The sequence below is a fragment of the Pristiophorus japonicus genome, chromosome 12 (assembly GCF_044704955.1).
Source record: "Pristiophorus japonicus isolate sPriJap1 chromosome 12, sPriJap1.hap1, whole genome shotgun sequence".
Taxonomy (NCBI): Eukaryota; Metazoa; Chordata; class Chondrichthyes; family Pristiophoridae; genus Pristiophorus; species Pristiophorus japonicus.
Window position 1 is genome coordinate 170,310,105 of NC_091988.1, and position 26,661 is coordinate 170,336,765.

Here is a 26,661-nt window from a genome sequence, read left to right on the forward strand (position 1 = left end):
ATATCTCCAAGTTTGCAGATGACACTAAGCTGGGTGGTGGTGTGAGCTGTGAGGAGGATGCTAAAAGGCTGCAGGATGACTTGGACAGGTTAGGTGAGTGGGCAAACACGTGGCAGAAGCAGTATAATGTGGATAAATGTGAGGTTATCCACTTTACTGGCAAAAACACGAAGGCAGAATATCTGAATATCAGCAGATTAGGAAACGGGGAGGTGCAGCGAGACCTGGGTGTCATGGTACATCAGTCATTGAAAGTTGGCATGCAGGTTCAACAGGCGGTGAAGGCGGCAAATGGTATGTTGGCCTTCATAGCTAGGGGATTTGAGTATAGGGGCAGGAAGATCTTACTGCAGTTGAACAGGGCCTTGGTGAGGCCTCACCTGGAAGATTGTTTTCAGTTTTGGTCTCCTAGTCTGAGGAAGGACATTCTTGCTATTCAGGGAGTGCAGCGAAGGTTCACCAGACTGATTCCCGGGATGGCAGGACTGACATATGAGGAGAGACTGGATCGACTGGGCCTGTATTCACTGGAGTTTAGAAGGCTGAGAGGGGATCTCATAGAAACATAAAATTCTGATGGGACTGGACAGTTTAGATGCAGGAAGAATGTTCCCGATGTTGGGGAAGTCCAGAACCAGGTGACATAGTCGAAGCATAAGGGATAAGCCACTTAGGACTGAGATGAGGAGAAACGTCTTCACTCAGACAATTGTTAACCTGAGGAATTCCCTACCACAGAGAGTTGTTGATGCCAGTTTGTTGATATTCAAGAGGGAGTTAGATATGGCCCTTACGGCTAAAGGGATCAAGGGGTATGGAGAGAAAGCGGGAAAGGGGTACTGAGGTGAGTGATCAGCCATGATCTTATTGAATGGTGGTGCAGGCTCGAAGAGCCGAATGGCCTACTCCTGCAACTATTTTCTATGTTTCTATGTTTCTATCAGGTTCGAGGAGCTTAACGACCTACTGCTGCTCCTATGTCCTATGAAATGTAAGGTTATGCAATTTGGAAGAGGGAAGATTGATGTGGATTATATGCTAACAACAACAACTTGCATTTATATAGCACCTTTAACATAGTAAAACATCCCAAGGCACTTCACAGGAGCATTATCAAACAAAATTTGACACTGAACCACATAAGGAGATGTTAGGGCAGATGACTAAAACCTTGGTCAAAGTGGTAGGTTTTAAAGAGCATCTTAAAGAAGCAGAGGTAGAGAGATTTAGGGAGGGAATTCCAGCTTAAGGCACTGGGGGTGTGATGAAAATCAGGGATGTGCAAGAGGCCAGATTTGGAGGAGCACAGATAACCCATAGGGCTGTCGGAGGTTGGAGATATAGCGAGGGGAGAGGCCGTGGATGGATTTGAAAACAAGGATGAAAATTTTAAAATCAAGGCGCTGCTCAACCACGAGCCAAACAGATCAGCAATCACATGGGAGATGGGTGAATGGGACTTGGCGCGAGTTATTATATGGGCAGCAGAGTTTTGGATCAGCTTAAGTTTATGGAGGGGGGAGGATGGGTGGCCAGCCAGGAGTGTGTTGGAATAGTCAAGTCTGGAGGTAACAAAGACATGGATGAGGGGGTATCAGCAGCAGACGAGCTGAGGCAAGGGGCGAAGTCGGATGATGTAATGGAGGTGGAAGTAGGCGGACTTAGGAAGATGGCGCAGATATGTGGTTGGAAGCTCATCTCGGGCTCAAATACGACACCAAGGTTGCGAACAATCCGGTTCAGCCTCAGACAGTTGCCAGGGAGAGGAATAGAGTTAATAGGAATGTACTTGAGCTGTCAGAGTAGGAGATCTCTTGGCTTTTTAGAGGATAGGTCACGAAAACCATCAATACAATCTTCCCAAGTTGTTCAGAAATCAAACAGAATGTTGGGATGCAAGGTGTATAACTTATAAATCCAGAGAGGTAAATCTAAAACTGCATTTGGACCTGGTGAGACCACATATAGAGTATTGCGTGCAGCTTTGGTTTCCCCATTTCAAAAAGGATACTCAGTTATTGGAGGGTGTACAGAGAAGGGCTTCATGTTTGATCCCAAAACTTAAGGGAATAAAGTATGAGGAAAGAATAATTACCATGGGTCTTTTCTCTCTTAAAAAGAGAAGACTGAGAGGGAATATGATAGATGTGATTAAAGTTATGGAAGGTTTGGATTAATTGGATCCAAGGACTCTTTTCTGCCTTGGACAGAATTTAAACATAAGAGTCATATTTCCAACATAAGGATGGCAAAAGAAGAACTTTTACTAAAAGAGTAGATGATCAAGAAAGCCTAATAAATTTCAAAAAGGAACTAGACAGGTTCTTGTCAACAAATGGGATTCAAAGTTATTAGAAGTGCACCACAGTAATACTGTGACTAGGGGGGTTAGAGGGACCAAAGACGCTCTCTTGCTTGAAACTGTTGCTCTCTTACTATATTACTTTGTGATTTTTTTTAAGGAAAGAGGACTGAATAAGCACTCTATTGAGATGAAACACAGGCTTTGGACCATTAACTGGTTTATTTACAGGAAATACATGAATGAACAGTATACAGAGATTAACACAGAGAACATATGAAAGAACATGCATCTACAAAGCACCTTTGATGATGTCAAGATGTCCCAAAGTGTAACACAGCCAATTAATTACTTTTAAAGTGTGTCACTGTTGTAATGTAGGGTAACACAGCAGCCAAGTTACACACAGCAAGGTGCCACAAACAGCAGTGAGATAAATGACCAAATAATTTGTTTTAGTGATGTTGGTTGAAGGATAAATGTTGGCAAAGACACCAAGGAAATGTTCCGGCTCTTCTTCAAATACTGCCATGGTATCTCTTGCATCCACCTGAGGTGGCAGACAGGATCTCGGTTCAACATCCTATCCAAAATATGGCACCTGCAGCAGTGCAACACTTCATCAGTACTGTATAGAATCATAAAATGATACAGTACAGAAGGAAGCCAGTTGGCCTATTGTGCCTGTGCAGGCTAGATGAAAGAGCTATCCAATTAGTCCCATTTCCTTGCCCTTTCCTCATAGCCCTGCAAATCTTTCCCCTTCAAGTATTTATCCAATTTCTTTTTGAAATTTTTATTGAATCTGCTTCTATCACCTTTTTAGACAGTACATTCCAGATCATAACAACTCAAAGCGTAACAAATTCTCCTAATCTCACCTCTGGTTCTTTTGTCAATTAACTTAAATCTGTGTCCTCTGCTTACCGACCATTCTGCCACTGGAAACACGTGTTCCTTATTTACTCTAAACTCTTCATGATTTTGAACACCTCTATTAAATCTCCCCTTAACCTCTGCTGTAATAACTCTGCAAAAGGACATAAGACAGGCTAAGTGATTGGGCAAGAATTTGGCAGATGGAGTATAATGTTGGAAAGTGTGAGGTCATGCACTTTGGCAGAAAAAAAATCAAAGAGCAAGTTATTTTTTAAATGGAAAAAGATTGCAAAGTGCTGCAGTACAGTGGGACCTGGGAGTACTTGTGCATGAAACACGAAAGGATAGTATGCAGGTACAGCAAGTGATCAGGAAGGCCAATGGTATCTTGGCCTTTATTGCAAAGGGGATGGAGTATAAAAGCAGGGAAGTCTTGCTACAGCTATACAAGGTTTTGGTGAGGCCACACCTGGAATACTGCATGCAGTTTTGGTTTCCATATTTGGGAAAGGATATACTTGCTTTGGAGGCAGTTCAGAGAAGGTTCACTAAATTGATTCCAGGGATGAGGGGGTTGGCTTATGAGGAAAGGTCGAGTAGGTTGGGCCTCTACTCATTGGAATTCAGAAGAATGAGAGGTGATCTTATCGAAACGTCTAAGATTATGAGGGGGCTTGACAAGGTGGATGCAGAGAGGATGTTTCCACTGATGGGGGAGACCAGAACTAGAGGGCATGATCTTAGAATAAGGGGCCGCCCATTTAAAACTGAAATGAGGAGAAATTTCTTCTCTCAGAGGGTTGTAAATCTGTGGAAATCGTTGCCTCAGAGAGCTGTGGAAGCTGGGACATTGAATAAATTTAAGACAGAAATAGACAGTTTCTTAAACGATAAGGGGATAAGGGGTTATGGGGAGCAGGCAGGGAAGTAGAGCTGAGTCCATGATCGGATCAGCCATGATCTTATTGAATGGCGAAGCAGGCTCAAGGGGCCGTATGGCCTACTCCTGTTTCTATTTCTTATGTTCTTATGTTTAACTCCAGTTTCTCTAGTCTCGCCACATAACAGAAGTGTTTCATCCCTGGTGCGATTCTAGTAAGTCCCCTCTGCACCCTCTTTAAAGCTTTGACATCCTTCCTAAAGTGTGGTGCCCAGAATTGGACGCAATGCTCCAGCTGAGGCCTAACCAGTGTTTTATAAAGATTTAGCATAACTTTCTTGCTTTTGTACTCTATGTCTCTATTTATAAAGCCAATCAATCTTGCAAAATCACCAATAACTGAGTGAGAGAGAGAGAGAGAGAACCTCTCTGTGAACCATCTCCCCATAGGTTTGTGAGATGGGGGACTGTGTCCACTAAGCTATCATGGTCCAGCCAAACAATGGCTACTCCTTTCTTCAAGGGCCTCCAGAATGACTGTCAATTACAACTATTGCCCTGAGATAAGAGCCTACTCTTTGACATGGGACCAGGACTGTTTCAAGTGATGGCCAGGCTATGCTCCTGTTGTCAAAATGTTTACTATAGCATAAGATGTTTGAGATGCTACATAATGGCACTACTTCTAGATGACTAATTAACATTTCAATTTACTATTGTCTGAGCCTTAACAAACCTGCATCTTGATGACAATCTAATTGAAATCCAGACTGGTTTTAAACAACTGGCTTACTGTTAAACATTGTTGTATGTAGCCTTCGGAATTAACCTCATGCACTGCATCTAGCATTACTGGAACATTATGGGGATAATTTTGACTTTGGGTGCGGGTGGAAAACTGATGGTAATGGAAAGGAAAATTGAATGGGGTTATGTCATTTTTCTGCCAGCACCCAAAATGAATAGTACCCCCTACAGGTTAAAAAAAATCTGCCATTTTGTCACAAGGAGTAATTCAATAAGAACACAATTCATGAACTATACATTTTTAATCCACAAATGCTCTTGAGCTCCATAAAGAAAGCCATAATCAAGTAGTGCTCTTTGCTGCAAGGAATGCAGACAGATTGAACAAGTAAAAAGCATTTATACATGAATGCCTGAGCTTGACACTGAAATGTATGATGCTATGGGAAACCACCTCAGTCCTATGATGTTTGATGGCCACTCTTTTAGAACAGATATTAAAATCTTTCTTCACTGACCTGCATTACAGGTGAAGGCACTTTGTTTTCACCGTCAGATGTTTTCATGGCATCTGGTGAGCCTGCAGCAACTGCAACAGAGCTGGACTCTGACTGCATCTTATTCTCTGTCACTGACGATGGTCCAGTCTGATCATGAGAGGTGGTATTCTGGTTGGTACTTGTTCCAGACACGGTGGGCTTAATCACATGCCAGGAACCGAACTTATGCCAACCTGGGTACAATTTGGTTTCTTCGTCAACCACTGCCAACTGTTGTCGCATTTTAAAATCACCAGCATCATGACTTCCACTTAATATATCATCCTTGGCAAGGCCAAATGTAAGAGTAAAAGGCAAGGTATCAGCTGTCATCAACAACACTATGATAATACCCTTTTCAGCTAAAAGAAAACTACATAGTAAGAATCTGAAGGCTTTATAAAGCAACAGTATCTGCTCTGTTAACTTTTCTAAGTTTAATTTGAAGAGCAACAAATCAAAAACACATATTCTATTCAACTGGACAGCAGCTTTTCGTAATAATTCCTTATGATAGTATTACTACAGGAGCAAATTGACTAGCTCAAGGACAAAATGTAAAGTGAGAGCATATTTTTAATAATCAATACCTGTAGCTTCTGTAAGAAACAATGATAAGAAGTATAGCCAACAACAGTTAGCTTTAAAAATAACCTCTAGGATAGAAAATACCTCAAGGCCCTTCACTGAGGAGAAATGAACATCGAGTGAAAGTAAAAGAGAGATGATCAATTATATAGTTGAATAGCTAGGTTTTGAGTAGGGTTTTAAAGACAGAGGCGTTGAGGGACAGAGTTTCAGAGTAGGACTAAGAAGTCTTTGCCACCAATGGTGGAGCAGAGAGCGATGAAGGATGCAAGGGAGTCCAGAATCAGAAAACCGAAGACACAAAACGCTGGAGGAGGCTACACAGAGATAATGTGGAGCAAGGCCACAAAAGTATTTGATGGAGGTCCATGAGTCAAGAAATGAACAAGCTGGATTTAATGCAGGATTAGATGTGGGCAATCGAAGTTTGAACAATTTGGAGGTCATGTAATCAAGAGTCTGGGAGGCTTTGAGGATGGTGTTAAAGAAGTTAGGTTTGGAGGTAACAAGAACATGAACAACTGTTTCAGTAGCAGTGAGGATGAGGCTAGTATGGAGACAGATGCTCCACCAACTGCACAAGTCCATCAACCCATCCTCCCGTAGCCCAATCCAATTCCTCTTCTGGAACTTACTTGACGGCCACTGTTAATGACGCAGGGGGCACAAAATTGGTTTCTCCCATGGGACAAGTTTCCTATAGAGGCCCCTACCGCCCCCGCCCCCCCCCCCCCCCCCAGAATGCAGGTGAGGCCCAAAAATCAATTTCTAGCGATCGTCAAGCCTCTTGCTGCAGGCACGCATTGCAGCATCGAGTCTGGACCTAAAAATGATTCACTGGTGCACACTACTTTTACCTGAGGTCACTACAGACCTCTGCCAGATCAACCTCTGCATGTTTATGGTCAATCCTCCACTCATTCTTGACGCTGATTCCACTGGACAACCTCCAGTAGCATGACTACTGATAATTTGCCCCTCAAACAGCTCCCTCGCCACAACTATGACTGAACCTAGACATTAGTTCTGCCTGCACGTCAATCTCATCTCAACACAGGAATGGGGATTTTAACTTTGGACTCTTTTTTACTCTCTCTTCCATGTCCTCTGTCTACAATCAGAAGATATTTCTCCTAATATCTACCATGCCTATGTAACCTGAATTCTCTCTGTAATTATTCATGTGCACATTTTGGCTACCTCTCCTGACCTAGGCCATTACTGACTTTTTCCTCTTGGACCCTCTCAGGCCCTTCTCTCCTGTCCCTTCCTCTTCCTGTCATCCAGTCTTGCCATCTTTCATTTCTCTCCTCTAAGGTACTTTGCTGCCAATCCCTACCCCAACTCATCACTGCCTTCCTACTCTATATCACCATCCCAGGTTTGAATCCCTCTTCAATAAGCTCAAAGCTACTCTTTGTGCTTTTCTCTGCATTCTCTGAAGGGCCTTTCGAGGAATCCTTCCTTAGGAGCAGCAACAAAACTGCTCCATCCTTCTTGCATGTTGATCTTCCCATCCAGTGCACCCATTGGGAGCTAATCTCACCAAACAACTTCCTGTGCCACTGGCCCCATCCACCACTACCCCGTTAGATTCAGCAACAGTCAACAATCATCTCCCCTCTCTGCAATTCCCTCTAGAATGTCCATTCACTCAAAAACAAGGCCCTTGCCAGCCATAACCTTATTGTGGATGATTGCAGTGACAGAAATGAGGTTCATGGGTGGTGACACCTTGTTCCTTACCAAAGCCTCCCTGCCAGGCTATACTTTCCAACACCTGCCCATATAAACTGCCTCGTTGGGAGTATGGCCTTTATTGTTAAATCACACTTTGGTCTCTCCTCCTACTCTTTTGGTATCTTCACCGCCTTCAAGCACAAATTGTTCCACCAATCTTTTAAAAGTCTCATTGTTTACCAACCCCTCCAACTGGGAGCCAATGTAGGTCAGCAAGGACAGGAGTGATGGGTGAATAGGGCTTGGTTCAAATTGGGATATGGGCAGCAGAGTTTTGAATGAGCTGAAGTTTACAGAGGGTGGAGGAGGTGGTGGAGAGTTGGTGTCATCAGCATACATGTGGAATCTAATCCTATGTCTTCAGATGATGTCGACAGGGAGCAGGTTGAAGATGAGGAAATGAGCTAAGGATAGATCCTTGAAGGATTTGAAAGATAATGTTATGGGGCAGGAAGATGTTGGAGATGCCCTGGCTATGATTGGCTAGGTAGGTGAATGTAGCTCCACTGATCTGGAAAACAGAGGACAGGTGGTGAAGGAGGATGGTCGACCATGTCAAAGGCTGCAGAGAGGTCGATGAGGACAAGGAAAAATATTCCCCATGATCATAGTCACAGTGACTTTTATTAGAGCTGTTTCAGTGCTGTAGCAGAGGTGGAGAGATTCAAACATGGAGTTGAAGACCAGATGAGCACAGATTTTGGAGGTGACAACACGTTCAATATCTTTCCTCCTTTCCTCTCTCAGCTACTATTCTGAGCAACTTTTCATCCTCAGTTATTTAAATCTACATTTCCGCTCCCCTTGTCCTCTCTCCTCTGAATTCACCATACTCCCTAAACCTTTCCTAAATCAAGCTTCACAAGTAGTGTTGGGTGAGAGGGATCAAGGTCGGTATGGTGCTGGTGAAGGGGGAGATTAAAGGGGGCACTGTTCAATGAAATGAAGAGGAGGAGGGAGCAGAACAGGCACAGAGGTGGCCAAAAGGGACAAGTGTGAGTCAGGGTCTCTGGTCTAGAGTGGAAGCCAATATGCAAACGTGAAGACCATAGAGCAAATTTAAATTACACAACCAATGGGAGAGAGCTAGGCATGAAAGGAACTTAGGTTGGGGCTGATATAAGAAAGGTAACCAGTTAGCACATGGTTTGTGGAAGCTTTGGTGATTGTTAAGATATTGCTGTATCCACAATGACATAAAAAACAGTTTTCAAATTGGCATTCAAGGTGACTCAAGGTCCATCCTTTCTAACACAGGTTGTCATACCTGCTCAGTTAACACTATGGATATTTAAAATTACATACCTGTTGTACAATTGTTTCAAACACCTCAACTTCAGCTTCTTTGTGTGCTGATTTACAAGCTTCAATGTCTATTAATGGAATTATAGACTCTCCGCCTGGAGGGATTCCATCTACAGCACTTAGAGATGCAGCTTTCAATTCTCCCAGTGCAGAGACTCCGCACACAGAAATTGGAGATGCAATAATGGAATCTGCTACTGCATTGGCGGTACCTGAAGGTGCAGCGTTGAATTCTAGCATGGTACATACTGCACTTATAACACTTGGAGGCTCAGCCATGGATTCTTCTATGACAGAGATTTGATCCGGGGTATCTAGAGTTGTAGGAATAGATTCTTTTCTTGCTGGTACTCCAGTATCTAGAGTTGAAGCATTATATTCTTCCATTTTAGAAGCTGCATTTGTAACATCTAGAGATGTCGCATTGGATTTTTCTGTTTCAGGAATTGCATCTACAACATCTAGAGATGCAGCACTTGATTCCTCTGTTGCAGGGCCTCCATCCTTAACAAAAGGAGATGCAACATTGGATTCTTCCATTGGAGGGACTTCAACCACGGCATTGGAAGACTCAGCATTAAGCTCTTCCTTTTCAAGTACTTCAGCCACAGCTACATTTATATCATCGAGAGATATTTCATTGGATTCTTCTGTTTTAGGAATTGCATCTGGAATATCTAAAGACTCAGCATTGGGCTTATTCTCTTCAGCAACTTCATCCACAGCACCAAAAAACTCAGCATTGGGTTCTCTGGATTCAGGAACTTCATCCACAGTACTGGAAGATTCAGCATTGGGCTCTTCCTCTTTAGGGACTTCATCCACAGCACCAAAAAACTCAGCATTGGGCTCTTTGGGTTCAGGAATTTCATTCACAGCATGTGAAGACTCAGCATTGGACTCTTCCTCTTCAGAAACTTCATCCACAGCACTGGAAGGTTCAGCATTGGGTTCATCCTCTTTGGGGACCTCATCCACAGCACCTGAATACTCAGCATTGGGCTCTTCCTCTTTGGGGACCTGATTCACAGCATTGGAAGGCTCAGTATTGGGCTCTTCCTCTTTAGGAACTGCATCCACAGCACCTGGAGACTCAGTATTGAGCTCTTCCTCTTCAGGAACTTTATCCACAGCACTGGAAGGCTCAGCATTGGGCTCATCCTCTTTGAGGACCTCACTCACTCCGCCTAGAGACTCAGCAATGGGCTCTTCCTCTTCGGGGACTTCATTCACAGCATTGGAAGGCTCAGTATTGAGCTCTTCCTCTTTAGGAACTGCATCCACAGCACTGGAAGGCTCAGTATTGGGCTCTTTCTCTTTGGGGACCTCATTCACAGCATCTGGAGACTCGGTGTTGCGCTCTTCCTCATCAGGGACTTCATCCACAGCACTGGAAGGCTCAGTATTAGGCTCTTTCTCTTTGGGGACCTCATTCACAGCATATGGAGACTCAGCAATGGGCTCTTCCTCTTCAGGAACTTTATCCACAGCACTGGAAGGCTCAGCATTGAGCTCTTCCTCTTCAGGGACTTCATCCACAGCACCTGGAGACTCAGTATTGAGCTCTTCCTCTTCAGGAACTTTATCCACAGCACTGGAAGGCTCAGCATTGGGCTCATCCTCTTTGAGGACCTCATTCACTCCACCTGGAGACTCAGCAATGGGCTCTTCCTCTTCGGGGACTTCATTCACAGCATTGGAAGGCTCAGTATTGAGCTCTTCCTCTTCAGGGACTTCATCCACAGCACCTGGAGACTCAGTATTGAGCTCTTCCTCTTCAGGAACTTTATCCACAGCACTGGAAGGCTCAGCATTGGGCTCATCCTCTTTGAGGACCTCATTCACTCCGCCTGGAGGCTCAGCAATGGGCTCTTCCTCTTCAGGAACTGCAAGTACAACACATGGAAGTTCAGTGTGGGGCTCTTTAGTTGAAGAAAGGTTATCTGATGCTCCTGATGGTTCATTGGTGGGTTCTTCTATTGCAGGGACTTCAACCACAACATCTGAAGATTCAGGTTTAGATTTTTCTGTTCCAAGGACTTCAACTAAAGCATCTGAAGGTTCAGAACAAGACACTTCTGAATGTCCAGTCTCAACTTCAATGTCTTCTTTCTTGTCTGCTGCATCCTCCTCATCTTCTTCAACTCCTTCTTCTGATTCCTCTTCAACTATAAATCAAGATGCTTTGCATTATCATTTAATAAGATTCAAAAAAACAAGTCCAATTTATTTAGTCCAATAAACTATTAAAGTAACATATTTTTATCTACAGGAGTAATTTGGTCTCTGCCCTTTCTATTTGTTTTACTAAGATGTTTAAAGCAATATCAACCTATGATTATTTGAGTATATGAAAATCTAGAACCTTTGCTCCAGTTAAAAAAATATATGGTTTTAGGGGCAAGAAGAAAAATGTAAATTAAATTGATTAGTGCATAAAGAATTAATTACACATGAACATCTGTTGATATTTACTTTCATGGGCAATACTCTAATAAATCTAACAAAAGACATAGGGCTAGATTTTCAGCATAGGTCGCTACCACCCATACATGGACGACATTTACGGTGGTAGTGGTCGTCCCATCTTTAAGAACCGCCGGAATATTGCCCATTTTAAAAAACACTAGTTTTGCCCTTTTTTGGGGTACAGTAGCGGTAGCAATAGAAAGTGGGCGTTAGCGATCTATTCCATCGTGCAAGGCCAGCATCCCTAGCAACGGCCATTCTGCGCATGCGCGATTTAAAAAAGTATTTTCTCGGTACTTCATTTTTCCCACGATTCAGGAGGTCAGGGGTCACTTGTGCATGCGCGGAAGAGAAGGCAGAGAGAGAGAGAGCAAGACAAGCAGGCAGAGAGCAGAGCAAGTGGGGAGAGAAACATCAGATAGTCGAGGATTTAAAAGTTAGAAAAAATTTATAACATATTTGAAATAAAAATATGGACATAGAAGTAGTAGTTATGAGCGATGTGGGTGAGGTGGCTCAGTGGGAGGGAGAAAAAGGGCAAAGCGTTTTTCTGACGAAGCCAATACAGCCTTGGTCCATGAAGTCGAAACTAGGTGGAGCTAATTAACCCGGGGTGGACGTGGGAACCCCCCCAAATGTTTACCAATGAATGTGGGCGGGGATCACGGAGGTGGTGTTGTTGGCCACCCATGTTTATCGGGAGCCGAGCCAGTGCCGCAAGTGCTGGAACAACATGGTTGCGTAAGCAAGAGTAAGTACTAACTTTAATATCTTTAATCATGCACTGACTCATTAATTAAAATGTAAATCTGCCAGATAGTAATTAAGCTTGGTAAGCTGGGTATCACGCATTACTTCCTATCCACGATCTTATTATATTGCTTCTCTGAACGTAGATGTGTTAATCATGCATCAATTGCATCCTAACTGTATTAGCATATAACATAGGACGTTAATGGGACATTGATGAAAAGTTTGGCGGTAGCTAATTGTGGATGTCTATCTATATGTTCTGTAATGGTACCTGGGCAATTAGCTTATACCATAATTTTGTCATCTTTGTAAAAGAAGATATCTGCCAATCGTGCGGAGCATCGGCGCATCGGAGGATGGCCTGCAGAGCTGGCAGAACTCACCGACCTCAAGGAGCGGGTCACAGCCCTCGTTGGGGTCCATAATTTCTCGGCCACCCGTGGTGGTACAGATCCGGTTGTGGCGCCAGGTAAGTTATGTATAACCCCCGGTAAGTTAATGTAATTTAATGCTATTTGAGTATAATATATGAATTATGTAATATGGTCGAATTGCCGAAAGTAACGCTCGGCGATAATTTGGGCGGTATTTGGGTGGTAGTTTCCATTATAAACAGTCTTCTGGGTGTACATGAGCGATGATGTCAGATTGGAGAAACAAAAATGGGTGGGCGGTTTCGCTCATCACTGGCGGTAATTGAATGCCGAATTTACCACTGGCGATAAATGGGCAGTAAATGGGTGGTAGTTTCCATTTAAACACATATATGGCCGGTTAAGAGCTTCTCGGTGGTAAAATGGGCGGTAAATGGGCGGATGGATGCCGAAAGTCTAGCCCAACATAGATATTAAGAAGCAGGTGTGAAATCTCCTAGAGCATGACCAATTGCTTGTCAAGAGACCTGCACAATATCAGGCAGGAATCCTAAACCCTGCTTCATGGCTATTTCAATCTGCATTAGAGTGGATTAACAAAATAGTTGGAGGAAATAATTCTCAGTCATCACTGTAAAGCTATATCAGTGCAATGACCTGGTCAGTAATAGATCAAGCCAATTTTATTTTGTGTGCATCTTGTGTTGTGAGTTAAAAGTTTAGTTTTACTTAATATGGTTTTAAATAAAATGTAAACATTTTAAATTAGGTAATAAGGCAGCTGATTTATACATCGTGGATGGATATTAAGGCCGGAATCTTTACCCAAGAGAGCGTGCGGGTAGTGGGTCACCATCCTAAAGTTTTTAACAGCGCATTCTGCACTGCGCATTTAACTCAATTACATCAATTGAAATAATCATTTCCAGGCCAAATTAAATGAAGTGGGTACGCTGATGTCACCAATGACTAATTTTCAGTGTGGATATTTAAAACAGCCTTGCACATATCCCAGTAGAAGGTTGTTGGAGGAGTCATAAAGGTGATTGGGAGAGGTGGCAATTGCTCGATATCAGAGATTTGTGTGGGTCATGGAGTCACACTGACAGAAGGTTGCGTCTCGATTCACTGATTCCTCCCTGGTCCAGGGAGTCAGAGCACCCAGGGAGGTCCAGTTCCTTGGGGATTGGCGCAAAAGAACAGCCAGAGACACCAAGAGGGCATGGCTGGATATCGCAGAGGTGGTCAGCAGAAGGAATGTAGTAAGGCGGTCCTGGCTCCAGTGCCGGAAAAGATTTAATGATCTCATGAAGTCAGGAAAGATGAGTGCAATGCCACATTCAACTACATGCTGATGTGCGTGCCACCCCAATCCCATCACTCTGCTTTCCCAAGCCTACTCCTGCACATCAATCCTCACACAGATCTAGTTTGCAAGGTGCACCCACCCCTCAGTCTCTGTGCTACTCACATCCCCATTTGACTAACCACCAATGACACTCATCCTCATCTTAATGCAATCCTACAAAATAACGCCACAGAAGGAGGCCATTTGGCAATGTCACTCTATTCTCTCATAGTTACCCTCTACAGATGTAGCCCATCCATTCCTTACACTCATTCTATCATTCTCACTCAAAGTTCTCTTCTTTTCCCTCCTTGCAGGAGAAACATAGAAACATAGAAAATAGATGCAGGAGTAGGCCATTCAGCCCTTCAGCCATGAACTCATTGAATGGCGGTGCAGGCTAGAACATGCAACTTCAGTACCCCATTCCTGCTTTCTCGCCATACCCCTTGATTCCCCTAGTAGTAAAGACTTCATCTAACTCCTTTTTGAATATATTTAGTGAATTGGCCTCAACAACTTTCTGTGGTAGAGAATTCCACAGGTTCACCACTCTCTGGGTGAAGAAGTTTCTCCTCATCTCGGTCCTAAATGGCTTATCTCTTATCCTTAGACTGTGAACCCTGGTTCTGGACTTCCCCAACATTGGGAACATTCTTCCTGCATCTAACCTGTCTAAACCCATCAGAATTTTAAACGTTTCTATGAGGTCCCCTCTCATTCTTCTGAACTCCAGTGAATACAAGCCCAGTTGATCCAGTCTTTCTTGATAGGTCAGTCCCGCCATCCCGGGAATCAGTCTGGTGAACCTTCGCTGCACTCCCTCAATAGCAAGAATGTCCTTCCTCAGGCTAGGAGACAAAAACTGCACACAATACTCCAAGTGTGGCCTCACCAAGGCCCTGTACAACTGTAGCAACACCTCCCTGCCCCTGTACTCAAATCCCCTCGCTATGAAGGCCAACATGCCACTTGCTTTCTTAACCGCCTGCTTTACCTGCATGCCAACCTTCAATGACTGATGTACCATGACACCCAGGTCTCGTTGCACCTCCCCTTTTCCTAATCTGTCACCATTCAGATAATAGTCTGTCTCTCTGTTTTTACCACCAAAGTGGATAACCTCACATTTATCCATATTATACTTCATCTGCCATGCATTTGCCCACTCACCTAACCAATCCAAGTCACTCTGCAGCCTCATAGCATCCTCCTCGCAGCTCACACTGCCACCCAACTTAGTGTCATCTGCAAATTTGGAGATACTACATTTAATCCCCTCATCTAAATCATTAATGTACAGTGTAAACAGCTGGGGCCCCAGCACAGAACCTTGCCATGCATTTGCCCACTCACCTAACCTATCCAAGTCGCTCTGCAGCCTCATAGCATCCTCCTCGCAGCTCACACTGCCACCCAACTTAGTGTCATCTGCAAATTTGGAGATACTACATTTAATCCCCTCATCTAAATCATTAATGTACAGTGTAAACAGCTGGGGCCCCAGCACAGAACCTTGCGGTACCCCACTAGTCACTGCCTGCCATTCTGAAAAGTACCCATTTACTCCTACTCTTTGCTTCCTGTCTGACAACCAGTTCTCAATCAATGTCAGCACACTACCCCCAATCCCATGTGCTTTAACTTTGCACATTAGGGCACAGAAGGGAGCCTAGAACAACAGGGAAAGGCAAAGAACTGGAGATTCTGCTGGCAGGGGGAGATGGAGAGAGGGAGACCTCCCAGCAACCTGGTGCCAGAAATATATATTATACAGCCACATGGTAGACAACAGTCACTCATGGTGACTTAATGTCAGTAGCCAGTGAAATGTCATTATGTGCACAATGATAACATTGCACATTCTTATCATAAGACTTCTAATTCATCTCTTTATTCTCCCACAGGTCCATCAAGTGTCCCACCACCTCCCTCCTCCCTCACTGTCCAGCCAGAGGAAGACGACTCCTCAGAAGAAGCTCCACTCTCTGAGGGTGCACCGTCACCAGACCCATGTGCAGCCAGCACCGGCACAGATACATGCACCTTGGTAGGTCTAGCGAGACATAGAGTAGTGTTGTCACCTGGCGCCTCTCACATCACAAGTGAGCAAGGGCAGATGGTGGAGACAGGGACAGCAGTGGAGACTCTTCGCCGGATGGCGCAGGACGTGCCAAGCTCTGCGCAGCTACATGCAGATAGTGAACCTCGGGGGCCATCGAGAAAGAGGGTGATCTTGGAAGAGCAGCAACAAATGTGTAAGGCTCTTGCAGTTGTGATTTGTGAGACTGTACAGAGAATGGAAAAGTCCATCTCCATCATGAGCACCACCATCTCGCAGGCGATGGGGACGATGTACTGTTCCATGGAAAGGATGGCCAACTGCATGGGGCAGCTAATGCGCCAGTCGAACGAGAACATGCTTGCTGTGAACAATAGATTGTAGATTGTCATTGACCTCATCTCGAGGAGGAATACCAACTTAGACTGGGGCGCTCATCATTTCACTGATGTCCCTCGATACGAGGGACCATCTAGGAAGGAAGGAAGATGTGCAGCAAAGCGCTCTCCAGCTCCTGCTGGCTGGGATGTGAAGGTGGCGCATGATAGTGATGCTGGTGACAGGGGACATGGGAGTCAGAGCCCCACATGCTGCCTCGGATCCCGATGGCCGAGTTTGCCCCTGCATGGTTGCAGGAGGAGCAGTCTTTGGCGGGGCCCTCACAGACTGCAAAACCTAGAGGATGTCTGGCAAACATGTCAAAGCAGTCGCAGCAGGGAAGTGAGCAGCCTGCCTGTACCTCTGCTGAAGCCAAAGGGGGTTGCACCTGGTAGAAGCATGCGAAAACTAAAAAAGACACAATCCTAGACACAAGGCTATGCACATGGGTGTTTGCCACAATGTTAGTGTTAGGTTTCAGTTCTATTGATGATGCACATAATTTTTTTTTTGCACTACTTTTCCATCGTGTCCATTTTTGCCTGCTACCTGGGAAGTGGATTTGTCATTTGGTATGAATGGTGAGACATTACTTAACCTCGAGCAATGGGGTTTGGATGACAGGATTAACTTGGTCATTGGAGGACTGCTTTGTGGTGTTATGGGGGTTGGGGAGTTGGTACAGCATTTGGGAGCCATATGGGTGCACTGGTGCCAGTTAAGTAAATCAGGCCATTACGAGGCCATCCTGGGCAGCAATGCATACCACAGCTGATGCCTTCTCCAAACCCTACTTCAGGTTCCTCCGCCTTACTCCTCCTGCAGCTCCAATCCTTGCTGCTGCACTATGTTGTGCAGCGCGCAGCATACGATGATGATTCTGGAGACCTCGGCTGGTGCGCCCTGAAGGGCTCCTCCAGATCTGTCAAGGCAGCTGAAGCACATCTTCATCATGCCAATTGCTTGCTCTATGACATATCTGGTGGATATGTGGCTTTCATTATAGTGCTCTGCGGCCCGATTGCTTGGCCTCTTCAATGGTGTAATCAACCATGTCTTCAGTGGATAGTCCTTGTCTCCAAGCAGCCAGCTGATAAGTCTGTTTGGACGTGCGAAGAGCTGAGGGAGGGTGGACTGGCGCACCACAAAAGAGACATGACAGCTGCCAGGGAATCTTTGTATGGTTGCAGACGAGCTGCACAGTGATGAGCCCTTGTGATTCACAAACACTCCTGGGTGATGTGGGGGTGCTTGATGGCCTCGTGTGTATTTGATGACGCCCTGCACCTGTGGAAAGCCAGCCCGAGCCGCAAAGCCGAGCGCTGGTTCAGTAACATTGGCTTCAGCATTGGCAAAGTTCACATAACTGGCTGACTTGTCAAACATGTCATCGTTCACATTGGTGGGTGGCCGACTGCGAGATCCTGAAAATGCCTGTTGCAAATCCCTGGAAGGAGCCTGAGGCGAAGAAGTTGAGGGGTGTGGTGACTTTGACAGCCACTGGTAAGGCATGTCCTCCAGGTCTTCTGGTCTTGTTCCAGCAAGCTACGAATGTCTGCGATGATCTGACATGATAGCCTGAGCCTCCTGAAGCACTGCTGCTCAGTCATGTCCAGGAAGCTCATCTTCAGCCTATATAGCCTATGTTAGGGTAATTGCCTCCAGCGCGGTGCACCCCTGTGCTGATTCCCTCTCTCCTGTGGAGCATCAGATCGGTGAGAAGGTGCGGTTCCTACTGCTTACGTTGTTGGTTCTTGGCCTCATCTCGGTCCGAATCTGACGACCAATCGATCTAATCTAATCGATGGCAGGTAAAGTGGAGATCAAAGGCACAATCCTCCAATGTACTCAGTGTCTAGCAATGTGCTGAGAGTGGTTTCAGAGGTTGCAGAAATCACTTGCAAACTTCTGAAAGCTAAATCTCTGCACAAAGTATTGTCAGCCAGAGCGTTTCCCTTAGGCAAGGAAGCAAGATTAAGGTGTGAGTATTGATGTGCTTTTTTCAGCTGTTACTTAATGAACGAGCACAGTGGCCACTGATCTTCCGGCTTCCCTTCATAGGCGAGGTTCTCGAAGTGCATGAATCCCATGCGCAACCAGTTAAAGTCCAAACGATGTTAAAAAGGCAGCTTATGGTCTGTAAACGAGCAGTTAAGTACCTAAATGAGGTTACCCGCCTCTCCCGAACAGGTCCATGGCGCGCCTCGAAACGCGCCCAGGATAAAGGTGGAAGTCGGCAGGATTTCTGCGGGTTCCCGACACGCTGTCATTTTCTGCGCTTTTAACCACCGACCCAACCCTAAACCCTCACGCATGCCAATGTGAAAATTCCGGCTTAGGTCATTTCTATGAAGAATAAATTTATGTATAAAGGTTCCTTTACCTTTGAGGAAATTAATTGCTTGCAGTAATTTCTGTTCTTTCTCAAAATCTAAATTGTAGTGATCCATATTTTCATAACCACGCTCCACCTCTTCAATCTCTGATGCTCTAGTTGCATCTGAAATTCTAATTATACAAAAAAATCTCATTAATTAGGTTCAAATTAGTTTCTACAATCGTTAAATGTAGAACTGCCGTACATACTTACTTTGCCGTTAGCATCTTTGCATTCTGTAAACGAAAAATAATGAAATTGAAAATTAGCTGAGGAAAATCCCTGCAAGGAAAACAATGAGATAGCTGACTATATTTCTGGCCAATATTTATCCCTTAATCATCATCACAAAACCAGATTATCTGGTCATTATCACATTGCCGTTTATGGGAACTTGCTGCACGCATTACAACAGTGACTACTCTCTAAAAACGACTTCATTGGCTGTGAAGCACTTTGGAAGGCCTGGGGTTGTGAAATGTGCTTTTCTTTCTTTAAAACTAAATGTGAAAAAATATGAATACCTGTAGAAAGACTGCCATTTGTGGTTCCTCCATTGATTGCAGTGCAGATTCTACAAGCTTAGACATGGATTGTATACGTTCACCGTATGTTTGTATCAAAGACTTGCAGTGGCTCATTTTCTCATCTTGCTCGCTTGTGATTCGTTGCATCATCTCCTGCTTTTTTGCTTCCAAAATTGCAAACAGGGAATCAAACTTTTCATACATAATTTGTTTTTGGCTTCTACCATTGTCCTGCAAGAAAATATGGAACAGATTTTAGAATGAGAGCAATGCATATTTATACAGTCTCATTAAGATAGTCATAATTCAAAACCCAAGACCAGCTGGAAAGGGCAGCGTCGATATTGCCAAATGAAACAGAGAAATAGTATTACATTGGTCCAGATTTATTAATGTAGGATTCCATGCTGAGACCTAGTGATATAATGTAGACTCAGAATTCAAATGCATGGATTGCCTATTTAATGTGGCTAGTGCATTTCTAGCTGTGCTAATCATTGAAACTGTAGTTTTAAAAAAAATTACACCAGCACATATATGTTTCCATATATACATCTGTATGTTAGTTACAAAGAGGGTAATTATAGATTTGCTTAATAGCACTAACACTTGAGAGGAAGGAAGTCTTTGTTACAAGTGGAAGAATGTGACAAATGTGTTAAGTGGATGACAGGTGAGAGAGCAATGGATTATATGGAGGAAGAATGGGTTAAAGGAGAAGTAGCAGAGTTATGGATTACAGATATGACTCTCTGACAACTTTCTTATCTTGTTCAACATCACATTTCCCTGTCTACCTCCAACCCAATATCCTTATCCTTGGTCCCAGAAATAAACTGCCTTCCAGCTCCCTTGCCAATCTACTCTCTAACTCCCAACTTCAGTGGCACAAATTTCCCCATTCTTTTCTCCCACCACACCTCCAATCCACCACACTCCCTAACTCTCTTTCCACTTTTTTGTGCCCATAGATTCCTTCAGTTGATCTCTTACAATCTTTGTATACCCTGTAAATATCCACTCCCAGTTTAACACCTCATCCTGGACAAATACATTAGTATCCTACCTAAATCCTAATTCATTCATGGAAACTCTTTCCCTCTCACTGCTACTGCTCTCACCTACATGTTCCACCATATGCCCTAAACAAACCATTGTAGCACTAGCACAGCTCTCATTTTCATTTGCACCCACCTGTCCCCTTACTCCTCTTATACTTTATATCTTTATTAAAGCATCATCAGGTCTCTTTTGCAACACTCATACTGCCTTCCCAAGCTTCACAGTGATGTTCTTGCCAAAATCTCATTCCTGTTTTTTCACTCAGCCTCTGCACTGAATGACTCCTCCATCCTCGGTGACTTTAACCTGCAACTAAACTTCCCTGCTCTCTCTTTGGTTTATTTTCTTTCCTGCATTTACTCGAATTCTGTACCATAATTCCTCCACCCACCCTCATACAAATCCCATTGACCTCGCCGTCACTTGAATTGTCGAAGTCTCAAAGTACTCAATCAAGGTCATCTCTGATCACTTATTCATCCCCTTCACCATCTGCATTGCCTTTCTGCTAGGTCTTGAGCTAAAATTCAAAATTCACTCTGGTCCAACATCAAGATCACCTACTTTCAACTTTGTGACACTGCTCAGCTACATTTCTACCTCGACTGCCACGAAAACTCTCACCCATTCCATAATCACCCCTGGCCTTTACTTCTTTCACACTCTCCTCACACTCCCAAGATATACCTTACATAAACTTTATTTTACACAGGACTTTATCACTCATATTGCATTCTGCTCTCCTATCACCTTTGTGCTCATCAACCTCCATTGGCTCCCATCCCTCACGACATCAACTTTAAAATGCTCCAATTGTACTCATCTCGACCTCTGCAAACTTCTTCAACTCTAACATCCTCTGCTCTTCCAACTCTGGTTTACTTTGCATCTCACCTTCCTCTGCTGTACCACAGGTGGAATTCATTCACCATTTTCCTTCACTCTGGAACTCTCTTCCTAAATCCCTGCCGCTTGTTCCCTCTCTCCTCACCGACAAATAACATTCTCAAAACTTACTCTGGTTAAGGTTTTGGCTAACTGCTCTTTCTCTTTTTGCTCTGTCCTTTGACTCCTCCTTGAAAAGCCTTGGGATATTTTGTTAGATGAATGATGGTACAAAAGTCTAAGCTGATGTAACTTTAACTTGATGATCACAATTTCGAGGAAAAACATCTTATATGAAGAATTTCTTTGCCCACATTTATTTAGTTCATCTTTTACAAAATGTGAATGGGAGCAAGTTGGGACAATCTGAGGGAAATTTGTCCTATGTTGCTTTCATATATCGTCTAGAGGCTGGTTACAGATGATAAGAGTAGGTCACATGCTTTCTCCATCTACAACAACAACAACTTGCATTTATATAGCCCCTTTAATGTATTAAAACATCCTAAGGTGCTTCATAGGAGCGTTACCAAACAAAATTTGACACCAAGTCACATAAGGGGATATTAGGGCAGATGCTTGGTCAAAGAGGTAGGTTTTAAGGAGCGTCTTAAAGGAGAAGAGAGAGGTACAGAGCATTAAGGAGGGAAATTCAGAGCTTAGGGCTGAAGGCACGCTGCCAATAGTGTAGTGATTAAAATTGGGAATGCGCAAGAGGCCAGAATTGGAGGAGCACAGATGATGCGGAAGGTTGTAGGCTTGAGGAGGTTACAGAGATAGGGAGGGGTGAGGCCATGGAGGGATTTGAAAACAAGGATAAGAATTTTAAAATTGAGGCGCTGCTTAACCAGGAGCCAAAGTAGGTCAGCGAGCATAGGTGTGATGGGTGAACCGAACTTGTTGTGAATTAGGATACAGGCAACAGTTTTAGATGAGCTTAAGTTTATGGAGGGTGAAAGATGGAAGGCTGGCCAGGAGTGCATTGGAATAGACAGGGCTTGAGGTAACAAAGGCATGGATGAGGGTTTCAGTAGCAGATGAGCTGAGGAAGGGATCGTGTCGGGCGGTGTTACAGAGGTGGAAGTAGGCGGTCTTAGTGATGGCAAGGATATGTAATCAGAAGCTATTCTCGGTGTCAAAAATTGGGATAGAGGGATGGTGTGGAAAAACACAGAAGAGAGCAAGGACAAACTCTAACAAAAGATAATAGGCAAACATATTTTTTCTATACCTATGTTAAATTGGAATAAAATAGTTCTTTGTAATCTATGAATCTAAAGCACGGTAATTTGGTAAGGTGTTCACTGTACTCTTTAAATTGTTTTCTACGTTGGGAATATGTTGGGCTAGATTTTGATAGAGTGGGACATCCTGCAGTGCGTGCTGTTAGTTAGACTCTTTCCTGCACCCATCAGCTCAAAATAAACAGAGAAACAATAGAGGACGATGAATTAGCATGGGTGAATTAGAGTCAAATCAGGTACAGACAGAGAAATAATGAGAGTGAAAGAAAGATTGTATTGAGAGAGAGAGAAAAGAGAGAAAGGAAAAGTAAGAACAAAATGTAAAAATTGAAAAATTTGACATTTGACATTTTTTAAATCTCGAACAATTGACTACATGCAGGAATGAGATTGAATGGTTTAATTATTTTCTTTTGTGGACCAGAGGTGTTTGTTGGCATTGCGTTAACAATGATCATGACATTATAAGTTCCAGCGCTAATTTTCCGCAGCGAGTTTAGTGGGCAATTAATATGTAAATCCAGCAAGTTCTTAACAATAATGGGGCAGCTAAGGGCGAGATGCCTTTTGTGCGAAGCAAATGTTGGAGCGGCGTAAATTGACCAGCAGGTTCTGGAGATTTGCAATTCACAACGTATCTCTTAATACACTGAACTTTCTGGCTGATTTGCACATTAATAATGGTGTGTGTTGTTAACACACGATTATTTTTCCAGCAAGATCTAGCCCATGATGTAATTGAAAGGCTTGAACTCTCTCATTTTAGTAATTGAAAATATCAGTTTGCCTGCAACTTTTATCCGGGTTTGGGGGTGGGGGGGGGTGGGGGTTGGCCTCATTCAAAGTCTATTTGGACGTCCAACTGTTCTACTGATTAATATGTGAGGCAACCATGTTGGAACTTTGGAGATTACTGCAATTTTATCTGCTTTATTTTCAAGTCTGGAGGCTCATAATAGTAGAGCTGAGAGACAGGAAAGTTGTATGATCTAGAGAGTTTAAATACATTATTACCTCAATATTTTTTCTAGTTTCTTCCAGATGAGCAATAAAGGTTTGAGCTGTGTCATTGGCTGCAACAAGTGTTCCAACTTCATTACTAAGTTCAGACTGTGAAACAAAGGGAACACAAGTAAGTTTTACATTTAACTTCAACGTTTCCAATATGCACTTAAATATTCAGTGATCTCAGCAACAAATACTTAAAATTTATAACCACCCTTTGTTGTTTGTAGACAGTTAGAAGAGGGGCAACCTCACAATTCTTGTGTGCACCAAATACTTTGCACAGCGAGCAAGTGGGCTCCTCACATGAAATGCAGTATATATTAATCTTTTCCTCATCGTGCTCTTCACACGTCGGCTGTTCAGGTTTTGTAGTGGACCTAGATTGATTGTATAAAAATTGCTGAATTATTTATTGCATGAAGTGTCCAATCAGCCCGTCACAAAATGCAACAACATAAACCTTTAGTTTTCATTCTCTAAGATTGAGAAAGTGTGTTAATGGTACATTACCACAATTAGTGTTCCACACTTGTCATTGCCATTCATTGTCTTTCCAAGATATTTTTGTGAAAATGTTCTAATACATACAAGGCACTGTATTTCCTGGATCAATTCAGTATGACATAGATTATGTATGCAATTTGTCTTTGTATGTGTCAGCCAGTTTCACAGTCAGATTCTACCTTAAACAAATATATTTTTGTTCTATATGTTCCTGATTAATTGTTCATCCATTAACTAATCAACTACTTCAGATTTTATAAAGAAACCTCGATGGATATTATTCCAAATGGTAAAATTGACTCCCCGTAAAACTTTCTACTGTAATCCTTGATCATAAAGTTGTACGAAAGATATACAATTTTTCTTTGATTTCGCTGACATGTAACAATATAATTCCTACCTTGAAGATTCTTGTTTGTAAATATCAATAATATTTTCCACCAATAAATTTCTTTGCAGTCCATAAACTCCATGTCTGTCCAGAACAATCTCTTGGTGACAGGATGGACACCGGAAACGACCCCCTGAACCTACAGCTGTGCCACGTGACTATCAACGAAGGAAATTCCAATTTAGGTTGCTCAGACCAGTATTGGGACATGCAGCTATGACATCCAGAAACACAAATTAAATAGGAGCACAATAGAAAATAAAAAGTATATGGCATTGCTGGTGCTGCATTAGAGGAAATATTTTACAAGTGTGAAGGGCAAGTGACATACAATCTTTTGTATAAGTGGCTGAAATGTTACAATGTAGTGAGACGTCCATTATATAGGTTTCCTTTTTAAATGTGTCTTGTAATGAGTCATAGATGCTGACTGTTAAGTGATAGCAATGGATAAACAGCAAACTGAATTGCAATCACAAAGTAGCCTTAATATAATCATTTAAAGCTATCATTCCATACCTGTATGCTCATACATGGAGTAATGTCTGTTAAAAAGAAGCAATGTCTGCATTGGCTGGTGACCTAGTATCCTTCTGATACTTGGCAGCAAAGCTGGGAGAAGTACCTGTGGTCTCCACCTGTATAATGATGGAAAAGTGACTAGATCTATGGTGCTACAGTTAGGAATGTTTCTATGTTTCTATATTTTCTTATGGTCGAGTGGCTGGATTGCATCCAGACGCTGTGGAAACCAATCTTGGTAGTTGGGTAGTCACAGAAATCTGATGGTCCAAAGAAGAAAAGGAGGGAATTGTGCATCCCTCTACCCTGATATCGAAGGAATTTTGCATGGCAGTCTGGGATATTGCGATTTAATTTCAACTTACGAAATCTCAATTTTAATGCTTTTGAAACTAAAAGCCCTCATGAAATGAGCATGACTATAGAAATAGCTAATTACAATTGAGCTAAAAATTCAATTTAATTTTCACTGCAGTTAATTAATTTATGGCAGTGAAAATGTTAAGGGTTTGCAGATAGTGATCTTAAGCAGAGTGCTTCTGAACCGAATGTTAAAGTGGGAATTTGGAGAGAGTAGGAAGGAGGAGCAGAGGGGGAAGGAGGGGAGAGCAAGAGGAGTGGCCGGAGATAAAGGTAGGCCCAAGAGCCTGGAGGGAGCATGAGCATCAGGGAGCGAGCTAAGTAACGTCAGCACAAGGGAAGGAGCTGAAGAGAAAAAAAAATTGGTGAGTAGCTGGTGATTTTTTTTTTAAATTCTTAAGTTTATTTCTGTTAAGTTAGTTAATAGTCTATTTAGAAGCATGGCATGGCACATTAGTCCCATGGAATGCTCATCTGTGCCATGTGGGAACTCCAGGACGCTTCCCGTGTCCTAGACAACCACATGTGCAGGAAGTGTCGTCAGCTGGAGGAGCTCAAGCTCCAGGTTCCAAAGCTTGAGCAGCTGGCATACTGCGGTGTATCTGTGAGGCTGAGAGCTACGCAAATAACACATTTCAGGAGGTGGTCACTATTGTGTTCCTAACACAGATGAGACTGCACACAAGGAGGTTAAAGTAACAGTGACCTCAGTCTTTATTGAGACACTCCAGAGTGAGGAACTGGCCTTAGGGGCTGGCTTATATACAATACTCCCAAGGGATGCTAGGATCCCTTGGGACTTCAGGGGATACATTCCCTGGGTGGCAGAACATGGGAGTGCATGCTTTACAGATACACAACATCACTCTTTCTCCGCCCCCCTCCCCCCAAAGTCAAAGAGAAAACTATTTACAAGGTGAGGCGGTCGGGAGCTTTTCTTTCCCTGGTGGACCGCCTCGGTACAAATGTCTGTTCTGGTGTATTGGCTGTGCCCTCGCTGGGCTGGCGTGTTGTTGGCCCTGCAGGGCTGCTGGGTGAGCCTGGCCTCGCTGGGCTGTTGGGCATGTTGGGTTTGATTTCCTGGTCCGGGGTGGTGTCATTGATCCTTTGGGTGTGTGTTGTGTGCTGGAAAAATGTGATGTCTGCTGTGGGTTGTTCAGGGCAGTCTGTTAACCGCAGCCTCGTTTGGTCCGGGTGCTTTCTGCAAATTTGTCCATTGTCTAGTTTGACTACAAACATCCTACTCCCTTCTTTAGCTATCACCGTGCCCGTGATCCACTTGGGACCATGTCCATAGTTCAGCACATACACAGGGTCATTCAGATCAATTTCCCGTGACACAGTGGCACAACCATCGTTTACATTTTGTTGCTGCCGCCTGCTCTCTACCTGATCATACAGGTTGGGGTGAACCAGC

The 26,661-nt window shown here is 43.5% G+C and overlaps 1 protein-coding gene across 3 annotated transcripts in view; it reads right to left on the reverse strand.

Moving 5' to 3' along the window:
• LOC139277549 (enolase-phosphatase E1-like) overlaps positions 1-26,661 on the reverse strand; it is a 51,286-nt gene that overhangs the window by 12,682 nt on the left and 11,943 nt on the right. For 2 of the 3 annotated variants that reach the window (XM_070896140.1, XM_070896141.1), the window contains exons 2-9: positions 24,372-24,520; positions 23,679-23,844; positions 23,474-23,569; positions 19,266-19,499; positions 18,955-18,977; positions 18,748-18,872; positions 8,981-11,148; positions 5,327-5,632 (exon numbers count right to left, since the gene is read on the reverse strand). In XM_070896140.1, coding sequence (XP_070752241.1) covers positions 5,327-5,632; positions 8,981-11,148; positions 18,748-18,872; positions 18,955-18,977; positions 19,266-19,499; positions 23,474-23,569; positions 23,679-23,844; positions 24,372-24,520 — 3,267 coding nt within the window. Of the gene's footprint in view, positions 1-2,519; positions 2,904-5,326; positions 5,633-8,980; positions 11,149-18,747; positions 18,873-18,954; positions 18,978-19,265; positions 19,500-23,473; positions 23,570-23,678; positions 23,845-24,371; positions 24,521-26,661 lie in introns of those variants that run through there. The other variant, XM_070896142.1, reaches the window with a different exon arrangement.